Source organism: Amphiura filiformis, chromosome 6 (genome assembly GCF_039555335.1).
Source record: "Amphiura filiformis chromosome 6, Afil_fr2py, whole genome shotgun sequence".
In the NCBI taxonomy this organism is placed as follows: domain Eukaryota; kingdom Metazoa; phylum Echinodermata; class Ophiuroidea; order Amphilepidida; family Amphiuridae; genus Amphiura; species Amphiura filiformis.
The window spans coordinates 10,418,358-10,431,421 of NC_092633.1; the positions used below are offsets into that span (position 1 = coordinate 10,418,358).

At 35.6% G+C, this 13,064-nt stretch overlaps 1 protein-coding gene across 1 annotated transcript in view; it reads left to right on the forward strand.

Moving 5' to 3' along the window:
• The window catches only part of LOC140154201 (thyrotropin receptor-like), an 80,860-nt gene that overhangs the window by 50,276 nt on the left and 17,520 nt on the right, over positions 1 to 13,064 (forward strand). Inside the window, exons 3-5 of the mRNA XM_072176804.1 lie at positions 59 to 205; positions 2,382 to 2,522; positions 5,532 to 5,675. Coding sequence (XP_072032905.1) covers positions 59 to 205; positions 2,382 to 2,522; positions 5,532 to 5,675 — 432 coding nt within the window. The remainder of the gene's footprint in view (positions 1 to 58; positions 206 to 2,381; positions 2,523 to 5,531; positions 5,676 to 13,064) is intronic.

A 13,064-nucleotide genomic window follows, 5' to 3' on the forward strand; every position in this document is an offset into this window, starting at 1 on the left:
TAGCTTAAACTTTAGTGCTAGACAAGTAGCATTTTACTTGTGTGTTTTTTTGCTGCAGGAGTTTGAGTAAGAATTCTCTGAGTCAGTTGACCCCAGGAACCTTCACAGATCTTACTGCTTTGGAGTATTTAGATGTGAGCAACAATGCCATCACTGGATTAGATTGGATTGGAACATTTCATCATCTGACACAGCTCAAAATACTGTAAGTCACCAAGCTTCATCAATAGGGTAACTGGGGTGGGGAGATTGGTTGGGTGGGAGTGGGTGGGTTGGAGTTGATAACACTGTACGTACATGGCGTATTTGATGGTCATAACACACAAACAGGACCAAGCTAAGTTCGGTGCTGGATTAAATTAAAAAGGGAGCATATCTGTCAGTAAAAAAACTAACATGTGGAAAAGAAATCTATTTCATGGAAAATAACAATCCTGTAAGAATCCAATATCTTCCGTTTCACAAACTAATGTACTATCAACATATGCCACTATGTGAAACAGCCAAAATTGGATTTGACGACATTTAGGCACATCATCCGTGTGGCATATGCTTCGGAAACGAGCCGAAACCCCAAAATCTTCCGTTTCACATAATGACGGATGGGGTAATTGTACAAAAACAAAAACACACTGAAAGTTAGATATGCTCCATTTCACATACCATGGTGGCATACATGCCACTTATTCTTCAAAAATCTGCCGAAACCCCCAGCCTGAAATCTTCCATTTCACATAGTGGCATATAAGTTTAGAGCTAGATATATCCTATAAAAGTTATTCCTTTTAAACTATTTAAGTTACAGTTTAATAGTTTAATCCTTTAACTTCAATTTCAAATGGAATCGGTCCACTGAGAAATAAGTAGTAGCATATCCTTATAAGTAGCATATCCTTCCAATGCAAACATACTTCCTGCACGTACGCCACTATAATTAAAGACAGAGATATAAACAATTTATTGCGTCTGATGTCACTGTCAATTACGATCCTTGATTGGTTTACACAGGTTAATCAGCGCGTAAAAAGGAAGACCGATCTATCTGGTGCTGATCGGAGAAAAAGAATAGCAGCAAATGGCGAAAAATGACGTACTTTTACAAAGCAAAAAGCAGCTTTTCTAGGCATTGTCGAAAATGGTGCCTTCACCAAAGAAAGTTTCCTACTATAAAGACCTAACTTTTGAGATGATTTGCATGTCGAAAGGTGCAAAATTAACAATAAGGCACCGGGTTATAAATCCGCGTTCAGCAAGTCATCATCACGACACTTGTAAACAAACCGTGCTCGAGTTTGATTGACAGGTGACGTCAGACGCGATAAATTGTCTTTATCTTTGTCTTTCATTATATGTGTTGTGACGACGTTGTGAATAGTGCTGTCATTGTTTATTTAAATAGAAGATGATAGCACTATGCAAATGTCCATTATTTTGCTCAATACACAATGGACGTATTATATACATTTCCATATGATAAAAAGAGCTTCATAATATGTGATGCGATCAAGCAAAATCAGTCGGAACTTGGGAGATGTTAAATGTTCAGTTTCTTACAGGATAGTAAAAACATTTACAAAGCTGCATTTTCTAGAAAACCACATTGATATTGAACAACCAGTTCCAAAGATATGAGCAATTGAAAAAATAAAAGTTGTTCAAAAAGACCTGCTTTTTGTGTTTTTAAGAGTAAATGTATCACTACCTTCAGATGTAAAAGATTGCCAACACCACTTGCATATTTTTCTTTCGGGAAGTCATGATGTTTTTTAACACTAAAACTCAATGTAATGTGAGCTACGTTACCGGCTCCAAAATGGGCTGGTTTTACTTAATCCACTTTACTTAATTTATTTTAGAATTACACAAAGACGTTTTAATCACTAAAAAATAATGTTGATAAACAATATGATGGTTCGTTTTCTAATTAAAAAAGAACAAAAAGGGAAAGGAAACACATTTATTCAAAGAAAATATTAATGGTCAGATTTGACACTTGAGCAGTGGAAACACATTTTTAGCGATTTTTGAGCCTTTGCAAGGGTTAATCAGGCTGAAGAAAGCATTTAAAGTATGGAAAACAATATACATCCGTGTAGATTTCGTTGAGTTCTACCAGAAAAACAACATATTCGATGCCCTAAATGCTCGACAAAGTGTTTGTGGACCAAAGAATGGGAAAAAGGCTATTGGCACCCGATTTTGTAGAATGAGCGATTTGCCAGTTCCGACTGATTTTGCTTGATCCATCACATATGATCATAATATAAGTACAAACATTACCACTGTTTACTACCTGTATAAATGATAATCTTCACAAACGAATCAAGTATAATATGACCATCAATGACATTATTTGCATATTCTTTGTTTTTCTGTGTCAGTTCAATGGCAAGGAATCGTGTGGAGATGATCCCATCTTATAGCATCAGGAATATGACTTCCCTTCAAGTATTAAGCATAGAAGATAACCGCATCAACAAGATTGAATCAAATGCATTCAGCAATCCCAGTTTGTCACGATTGTAAGTACAGATTGGTATCGTATGTTTTAAAACAATGACATATTTAAAGGCCCATTCAGCACTTTGTTTATTCAGAAAATGGTAAAAATCATCAAAATTTAGTTTGGTTTCTTTGTTAGTGGCATAGATGCATGCTAACCAGTGGCATAGCAGGAGTCATCCTATTGGGGCATCTACCATGATTGAGGGCACTGGGCCTAAGAGGGGGAGCACAAGCCATTTTTTGGCAACTTGCCTATGGGATTTTTTCAATTTTCAAATCGATTGGCCCACCTGTGCCCCTATGATGCTACAGGGCTGCCAACTAGTGCGGATTTTCCGTATTTCGCACGGAAATTGGTAAAGAATACTGGGAGTCTGGATTTTTGGGCTAAAATCGTTTTTCAAAAAGTTCGTTATATGTATTAAAAGTAAGGCCATTTGTTATGTGAAAATAAAATACATTAAAAATTGTTTGTGTTTCGTGTTTCCTAAAATCAATCTCTTTCCCTGCTATTAAGGCCCCGATGAGGTATCATTTACATTGACCTCGCTTATGTGATCGTATATTGTGTTTCGTTGAAGAGGTGATTGATTGATTGATTTATACCACGGGCTATAATATACCACAGACTGTTATTAGCCATGATTGCCAGACGTACCGCGTGCAAATGAAAACTTTTGGGTGGACCATTTTGCGACAGAAAGATAATTTGAAGTGCAGTTTTCGCCCGATTTTTTGATGTTTGAAATATAAATATGGCATCGATTGGAAAGAAAATTAGCAGCAGCAGTGCCAGGAAGCAAGAATTTAGGCCTGACTACACCAAAAGATGGAACTTCGTGATTCCAAGCGGGAGGGATAAACCCGGGGATAAACACCATACACGGTGTACGCTTTGCAACAGCGATTTCAGAATTGGGCACGGGGGTGCAATTGCAAATGATATCACATCGCATCTTAAATCGAAGAAACACAAGGGAAGCGTGGATGCCAAGTCTAGCACTCGGCCAATAACAAGTTTTGCACAACCAACAGATTATTCGGTGAGAAAAGCCGAGACTCTAATGACTCAGTTTTTCATCGAACATAACATACCCGGTAGGCCGGTACCCTTTGCAGCAGCAGGTCATTTCACAAATTTGGTGCATTGGCTTTTGATATAGGCCTACATGTATCAGTGTCAGCTGTGTTGAATGCAAAAAGCAACAATCAAAGGTAATTCCTTTATGTAGTGAGCATCTATGATTATATATATTATTTGTGATAGTACTTTAGTTAAAACATTACATTTACCTCTTCAAAATAAGACGTGACTATACACATAGTTAATATTTTAGGGCGTTTATTATGCGTATTTTCACAATACTGATTTTGTAGGGAAAATACTGATTTTGAGGTTGGCAGCCCTGATGCTACGCCACTGGTGCAAACATTGCCTGATTCTCTAGAAATGCTAAAAAAAAATTCTCTAAAAATGCTAAAATTTTTTTTTTTAAAGTGAGTTTTTGATGCAATGTGTATTATTGCTTTGAATTTTATTTCAAGAAATCCATGCCCAAAATAGCTTAACCCTATTCTATTACCCTCCATCAATTTCATGCCATATGGCACAAAGTTGCTAAATATACCTGTAAAAATATAAGGTCTTATCTTTTGAACAGTTTTGATATTTATCGCTTCTCTATCAACAAAAAATCTTTTTTACTAATATAACTACCATTTACACATCATAAAATGGTTTAAAATGTTGGGAACTTGCATATTTGAACCATTATTCTAATATTCTTTTATGTATTTACTGCTCTACTAATTCACTTATGTAGTTGCTCTACTAATTCACTTATGTAGTTACTTTTGAAGCATTAACTTATGGGATTTTACCCAACCAATAACACTGCAGCATCCCTCAAATATACCACTTTTGTGGGGGTAATAGAATAGGGTTAAGCTGGGTACCTGCACCCTCCCCCCGTAAGACTGGTATATGTGTGTCTGATATCATGGATCATTATCCTATTTTTCAAATTACAGATTCTACTTCAATGAAATATAATCCTAAATAGATTGTTCATTTACTCATCAGTGTAACATTCATAGCTTTCTCAATCATCTTCAGTTAACTAATTGGATACATCCATCCATTATAAGAATAAACTTTATCGTAAATTAAAATCTTCGGCAACTGATTCCAATAAACCTTTACTTGTGAATTATAGAAATACGCTAACCAATCTTCTTTTGATCACTTCTTGAAAAATATTGCATCTCCTTAAATTTGATTTTTCTTACCTCAACATACATCCATGTAGTGATTAAAATTTGTCTTTCCCTGCAAAGCTGTTAAACATCTGATTGCTCCTGCGTTGGTTTCCTTTAATTAGTCAATTACTACTACTGCCATTTTTCTTAATGAACTTTAATTACACTAAATTTGTTCACATTTTTAAATTGAGTGAATTAAATTCTTGTAACATTATCATTGCTTACTCCATCAAAGACATTTTTAGAACAAATTATCCTTGCTTTACAATGTATGGCTGTTTAACAAGTTGTCCCTCAATGCCACATTTTTATTGATAGTATGCTAGTGTGTCTCATACTAAGTTCCTGGGTGTTATTCAAGATGAATCTTACATGGTATGATCATAATCATATGTTATATGCATGATTATGTTATAAGTATAGTGGGATTTTATTTTGTTTGTAGTGCTACTGTTTGGAATAAGCTTTATTTTTGTGTAGGTATTATTATCAATTGATGGGCTCACTGACTCCACACTATGCAGTTAGGAAGAGAACCAATAATACTTAATTCTGTTACCTATTTCGGACAATGGTTGAAGTCCAATGACCTTTAACCTTTTCCCAACACTCCAATGTATTATGGAATCACTTACTCTATACTTAATTGTAATACAATCTTGAATTAATATAATATTGCTTTATTTCTCTTTCTCTCTCCCATCACTTTCTCTTTGTCTGTTTCTGTCTGTCTGTCTATCGTTTTCTTTTTCTCACTCATCTAGATTTATAGGGAGGAATTTTTTAACTCATTTGTCACCTAGCTACTTCACTGGTTTACCAAAATTAGAACAGCTTGGTTTAAACAGTAATCCCATTGAGACTATTGACTGGAGAACATTTACATACTTACCAATGCTGAGAGTACTGTGAGTATAACCATGATAAGGCAAACTTGTTTACCTAGGGCCATCGTAATTAAATAGTTTGTTTCAAAACCCCCATGTGCATTAGCAAATTTGCCTGCTTTTTGCATGCTATTCCTGCTGGATTGAGTAAATTTATATTTTTCACCTTTTTTTCTACTGAAGATAGCACGTTCACTTGGTTGGACATCCAGGAACATTGTCCCCTTCGTCCCCTTTGCACAAGCGCGCGCATAGCAACCAGCTCGAGAAAGGGGAACTGCACATGCGCTGCACATGCGTACACTGGTTTTACAAGGCTATTTCCCCTTTGTGACGTCAGCCCGACCAAGAGAATCTGACATGTTCTATAGTACATCTTACATAATGTTATCTACTGAAGATTGCACATCTGAAATATGCTATCTACTGAAGATAGCACATCTGACATGTTCTTTAGCACATCTTACATATGCTATCTACTGAATATTGCACATCTGACATATGCTATCTATTGAAGATAGCACATCTGACATGTTCTATAGCACATTTGACATATATACTGTCTACTGAAAATAACACATCTGACATATGCTATCTACTGAAGATAGCACATTTGACACATATACTATCTACCAAAGATAGCACATTTGACATTTATCACTCATTCTACAAAAGGCAGTGCCAATAGCCTTTTCCCCATTCTTTGGTCCACAAACACTTTGTAAAGCATTTACGGTATCAAATATGTTGTTTTTCTGGTCAAAATCTACATGGACATAATACTTGCTACACTTTGAATGCTTTCTTAAACAATTGCTAAAAATGTGTTTACACTACTCAAGTTGCAAATCTGATCATTAATATTTTTTTGAATAAATGTGATTTCTTAACACATTTGCTGTTTTGTAATATTTTTTCTCAATAGTTTTTTAGTGATTAGTACATCTTGCGTAATTCTAAAATAAATTTCACTTTTCCCCAAAAACGCTGTGAGCTACGTTACCCTTTTTAACACACATTATTTGAAAGAAGTAAAACAGAAGTATCAATGAAGTTTACGGTTTTTGAAAGGAAACACTCATGGGTTTTAAAAATTACACTAAAAATCTTGATGTTGTAGCATTTTTGGCATAAAAATGTTTTGAACATTGAAATTTTGTCTGACTATGTTAAGATTGGTGAGCTACGATACCAGAATTATAGTATACACTTGTATAACATGTGCTTCCTAATAATATGTGATAGGTACTGGTGATCAAACCCCATTTATATTGGAATTAACAGACATAACGTTCTATAACGTTTGCAAATCACATCAAAACATTAAAAAATGTAAACTATGTTACTGTGAGCTATATCATGCACTCATTTACGCATCTTTAAAACATCTATGAAATGGTGAAATTGGTTTTACATTTCACTCAAGTGATCTTGTGTTTGCTTTTTATGACCTTGTATTGAGTAAAACCAGTTCATTTTGTACAAAGTAGGTAACGTAGCTCACATTAAAGTGAGTTTAAAAGTTAAAAATATCATGACTTCTTGGAAGAAAAATATGAAAGTGGCAGGGCAGCTAAAAATAATTTCCTTTCTGGGAATATAAACTGCTATTTGGAATATTTTCTGCACGAGTATGCAGGGGTGAAGCCCCAGCGGAAGTCCTGGCACATCACACACACTCACCGACACACGACTGGTGATACCATAATTACTGGTCTTTTCTTTCGGAAAACATACAAGTTATAATGATTTGTGAGGCTTGTTTTTTTAATATATCAGAGTTGTGCTGTATGAATTACAATCAGGTAAAACATTTTGCAAAGTTTTATAGGCCTACCAAACATAAAAATTCAAATATTGGAAAAAATTAATAAAAAACAGGAGTACAAGACCTTATTTTTTCAGATTTTTTTTAGAACTATGATCTAAGACTGCATTCAATCATTTATTATTTTTTGTTCTTGACTCTCTTCCCCTCCCTCATCAATATCTGGGATTTCTCACATGAGAGCTGTCAATCATTCAACATCAGTTTTCAACTCATGAAAGATGTTTCCTGCATCTACATCAATATTCAACAGGAAAGAATTTCTTATAGCAATGAAAATTACACCTTTTATAACTTAAAATCTCCTCTTCGCGATCATCTTCCCAAATCTCCTCTTCGCGATTGTGTAAAGGTCTGAGGTAAAAATCTGATAAAACACTATCTTTTACCCAGAGAAATTTATGAAAGAACCTCTGCCCCTGGCCTCTTGGTCTTTCACGAATCTTTGCATGAAATCCATCGATTTGAACTCCGAGTGCAGTATATTTTATTTCTGTATTCCAAATGTGTAGTATGAGAAATATATATAATAGAAGTCACTACAAATATGATATTTACCTGATTACCTCCATTGTTTACCCGGATTTTAAAGTCTGCTAACATATGCAGGGTCAAAGGTTATGTCAATTTTTTTTCTGAAATCGCCAACTCTTCACATGTCGCACATGCACCAGTATTGGCATTTATGTATATTGTTAGCTATGCTACCCTGTATATATGAGCTCTGTGGAAGAGATGTTTCTGTGGCTCGCTGTATTTAGTAATTTCTGCTGATTTTATATGCATTCAAAATCACTTTACATCCACCCACAAAAGTGATCAAAATCAAGATTTTTTGTAATATTAACATTTCTAATGGACATTTAAATTATACGGATTTTACATGATTTTATATCTACGACAAATATTTTAGTGCTAAAACTGGGTGGCATTTGGTGATGTAATCGATAGGATAAATAGAACTGTATGAATAGAACGATGTGACGTATCGAGAAAATTTCTACCATAGGGAATACCCTCGACAGCCAATGAAAAACCCACTTTTCTGGGGAATCCCAGCAGCCTGCCCGTAGACTCGCGCACGCATACTCGGGTACATCAGTTAGGCTCTACCGCATGTTACTTTCTGGGATGCCAGTGGTGTGTACAATCATCTGGTCTGGAGTTCATCTTGGCGCAGCAGCGTTAGAGACTATACAATGGATCGAGTCATATGAAATTAAAATCAACATACAGCCCAGGCACACCACATGGCATCTGTTTATTTTGTTTACACAACATTCCTGTCACTGGTGTTCAGTTTTATTTATCAGTTTAATCGTCAAAGTTCGCAGAAAAATATTTTAAGAGTAATTGCGTTCACAGAATATTTTCAGAGCTGCAGGAAAATGGTTTTAAAGATTTAGGATGTTTAAAAAAAAATTTCCCTTTTTGATTTTTTTCTGTGACTCTAAATTTTTTTTTCTGGGAATGCCGATACCACGATATCGTGGATTTCATATCCCTGGAAAGTGGTGTTGGCAATCTTTTACATGTAAAAGTAGCGATACATTTACTCCTAAAAACACAAAAAGCAGGTCTTTTTGAACAACTTATTTTTTCAGTTTTAAAAGTGGATTGGCACCGGAATTTGTAGAATGAGCGATATACCCTCTACTGAAGATAGCACATCTTGACATATATTATCTACTGAAGATCTTAACATACCGTAAACGTTCGCCTAATGGCGCTATAGAGTTCATGGAAACGAGAGAGCGCCATCCCTGTAAATGCCGACTATTATCACTGATCATTAAGGGTACGTGTAGTTAAAGGGTGAAACCTATCGACACATACAATTGTGAACAAGATCGAACAAACTTGTTCATGATAATGCGGTAATCATTCACCTGATACGTTGTGGCCCAGTGAGCAGAGCATTAGACTATAGTGCGAGGATAAAGAGAACTTGTTGAGAAGTTTGATGGTTCGAATCTCATGCAGTAATTTCTGACAGATTATGATGTCTGTCAATGTTTTTTTCTGATTTGAGGAAATTCTATTCTCTATTTTCTTGATTTTATCTTTAACATTGTTTATATAATTTTATTATTTTATCTGGTATGTGTCTTTTTTCAAGATTCTTTGTTTTTATCGTTTCATTTTAGAGTAACTCAATCCATGTCCATTCAATCAAATGTTGTAATGAACCTATTTGATTGTATAGGCATTTGTTATGTGTGTGAGACGAACTGTCGCGTCGACAAGTCTTTCAATTCAGCGAGTGTCCTTGCCTATATGCATCAGTGGTCATAAGAGGTATATCATTTTCCGCGGAGGATGTATCATAATAGGCTCAGTCTTCAAATGATATAAATAAAATTTGAATGAGTGAACGAACAAAATCATACAACGACCAACTGAATAGAGGCTGTGCATATGAAGTATCATCCCGTAAATATGGCGGACTACTCAATTGCATTCAACAAAAGCATGATTGCATCTACCGCGACAGTTCGTCTCACACACATAACAAAATGCACTACGATCAAATAGGTTGATGACAACATTTGATTGAATGGACTGCACTGTGCCATGATTACGGGAAGAAACCGGTTCAAATCCTTTGTTTGGAGCCAATCGATAAACGCATAAGGCCTCTATAGCTATCATTGAAAACTGGCTAGGATTCCACAACACAATGAGAACATGTTATAAGGTGCTTTGGAAGGCACACAATACCCCAATGGCTTTCCATATTATGTGCACTCAATAACTATTCAGTATCGAAGCCCGGTATCAAAGTTACGTAATGTTACTATGTCAACGGAATCACGCGCTTAAGTAATGAACCACGATCGAAACAATCAGTACACAAAACAGACATACCAAAATAGCGTGATCGTAATGATCGCCATACAAACAGTGCTTGGTTCCGATACCATCACGGCGTTACGTAACTACTTCGTGGTCTGATAGTTATATGATCAATGGTCTGATCTACTTGGGTTCGATCCTTTTAAGAAAAGAAAAAATAGCTGATCATTTATAATGCATAAATGAATAAAGTAATGAAGTTACACAATTTGAAACATTGAGGCCGTTCTATTTTTTCAAGGTCATTTAACTGTTAAATGTAGTGGAATATATCACGCATTGATAGGTAGCAGGTGGAGCAAATTTTGTCAGCGGTTTTTTCTTGCCGTTTGTTCATGCAGTGCCTATTTATCTAAAAAAATAAGAAAATTAAAATTTAATTTAAAAAAAATCACAATATTCGTTAGTAAAATGGGGACAAAATCCAAAAACATTTCTTGACCCTTCTTCACATAAAAGTGGGGGCAGAAATCAAGATTCGAACAAGTACCATTCACCATTCAAGGCGCACCCTCTACCGACTGAGTTAACGGGTCAGACAATAGAAGGGTGTAATTTTGAACTGAAGAATATTTTAAAAAAATATGAAGAAATTACAGTGTTATAAAAAGATTTACCAAAATGAGTTAGGTATAACGTATGAATCGATTTACAAATTAAGTCCAATGGCATTTTGAGAAAGAATACCTGAAGAAACCCCAAAACATTTGCTGCTCTAGCAATTAACCTAGTGACCTAAAGTATTGGGTCATGTCACGATATTTTTTTCTGAGGCATTATGTCCAGGTTGCTCAATTTAACATACACGTATCCTTAATGCTGTTGAGATTTTACAAGGATGGCGCTCTCACATTTCTAAGAATCCAAAAGCGCCATTAGGCTAACGTTCTGGTATACTATTTACTGAAGATCTGTACTGTCTACTGAAGATAGCACACCTGACATATACTATGTCAAGGAAGGCGAGTTAGCGCAGTGGTAGTTCCCTCGCTTTGCACTACTGAGGTCCTGGGTTCAAACCCCGGTGTGTCCCAAAGACTCATGTGCACTTGGTTTATCCCGATTCTATGCTCGCTCTTGCAGGTTTTCTCTGGAATCTCCGGTTTCCTCCTGCTTTCAAAAAATCGGTGATTAGTTGTTTGGTTAACAAAACTTCCTTCACCCAATGGAATTTGGGGAGCTGCACAGATAAATGGTGGATGTTACAATCTAAGTGCGGATAGGTTTGCGCTGCACAATGCCTAGTTGATGCGATCTGATTGTGATGATTCACCATGGCAGCGAAATTACAGCACTTTGAACACTCAGTGATCTATGGTAAGGCGCTATATAAATAACATTAATTTTTGAAATTCATTAAAAAAATTATACTATCTACTGAAGATAGCAAATCTTGACATAATACTCTCTACTGAAGATAGCACATTTGACATATGCTATCTACTGAAGATAGCACATTTGACATATGCTATCTACTGAAGATAGCACGTCTGACATATGCTATCTACTGAAGATAGCACATCTGACATATACTGTGTACTTAAGATAGCACATCTGACATATACTGTCTACTGAAGATAGCACATCTTGAAATATGCTATCTACTGAAGATAGCACATTTGACATATACTCTCTACTGAAGATAGCACATCTTGACATATGCTATCTACTGAAGATAGCACGTCTGACATATGCTATCTACTGAAGATAGCACATCTGACATACTGTCTACTGAAGATAGCACATCTTGAAATATGCTATCTACTGAAGATAGCACATTTGACATATACTCTCTACTGAAGATAGTACATCTTGACATATACTATCTACTCAAGATAGTACATCTTGACATATACTATCTACTCAAGATAGCACATCTTGAAATAATCTATCTACTGAAGATAGCACATTGATATATACTCTCTACTGAAGATAGCACATCTGACATTATACTGTCTACTGAAGATAGCTCATCTGACATATACTGTCTACTGAAGATAGCACATCTGACATACTATATATCTATTATTATTACAAAGTTCAGTGCATTTGCTCCTCAACATGTCAAGCACATTGCTTACCACAGCAAATCAGCTTTGAATCACTTCCCAGTTGTTCTATCTATCTGCATGTTAGACATGTGTTGTCCAAAATTACAGTTCCATGTCTGGTATTAGCAGGTTAAACATATATCTTTACATAAATCTTACTTGAAACATTTCTGATAAGGAAAAAAACAGAGTTTCTAACTTTAAAGAGTATTTACTCAAAATCCTGACTTGTCAATGGCTGAATTATCACTTTATACTGGGTTGTACTCACATTAAATGTAATGACCAATTAACCAATATTCAGACTCTTTCTACTGATATAAAACTTATTTTGATTGGATGACAAGAACAACCTGTAATTTTATTTGAAACACCCTGGGCATATTTGGTCCGAAGCATACATAATGTTTAATCTGCATGATCAACGATTGTTGCCAAGTCGCTGTTTACTCTGTCACTGTTTGTGCATGCATGCATAAAGGAGGGCCAATAAATACACAAAGGTCATGCAGTGTGAGTGTGCGCACATCTGATTATGCTATCTATTGATGATAGCACATTATGACATAGGACATCTGACATATGCTATCTACTTAAAATAGCACATCTGATCTACTATAGATAGCCCATCTGGTATGCTATCTGTTGAAAATATCTACTGAAGAGAACACATCT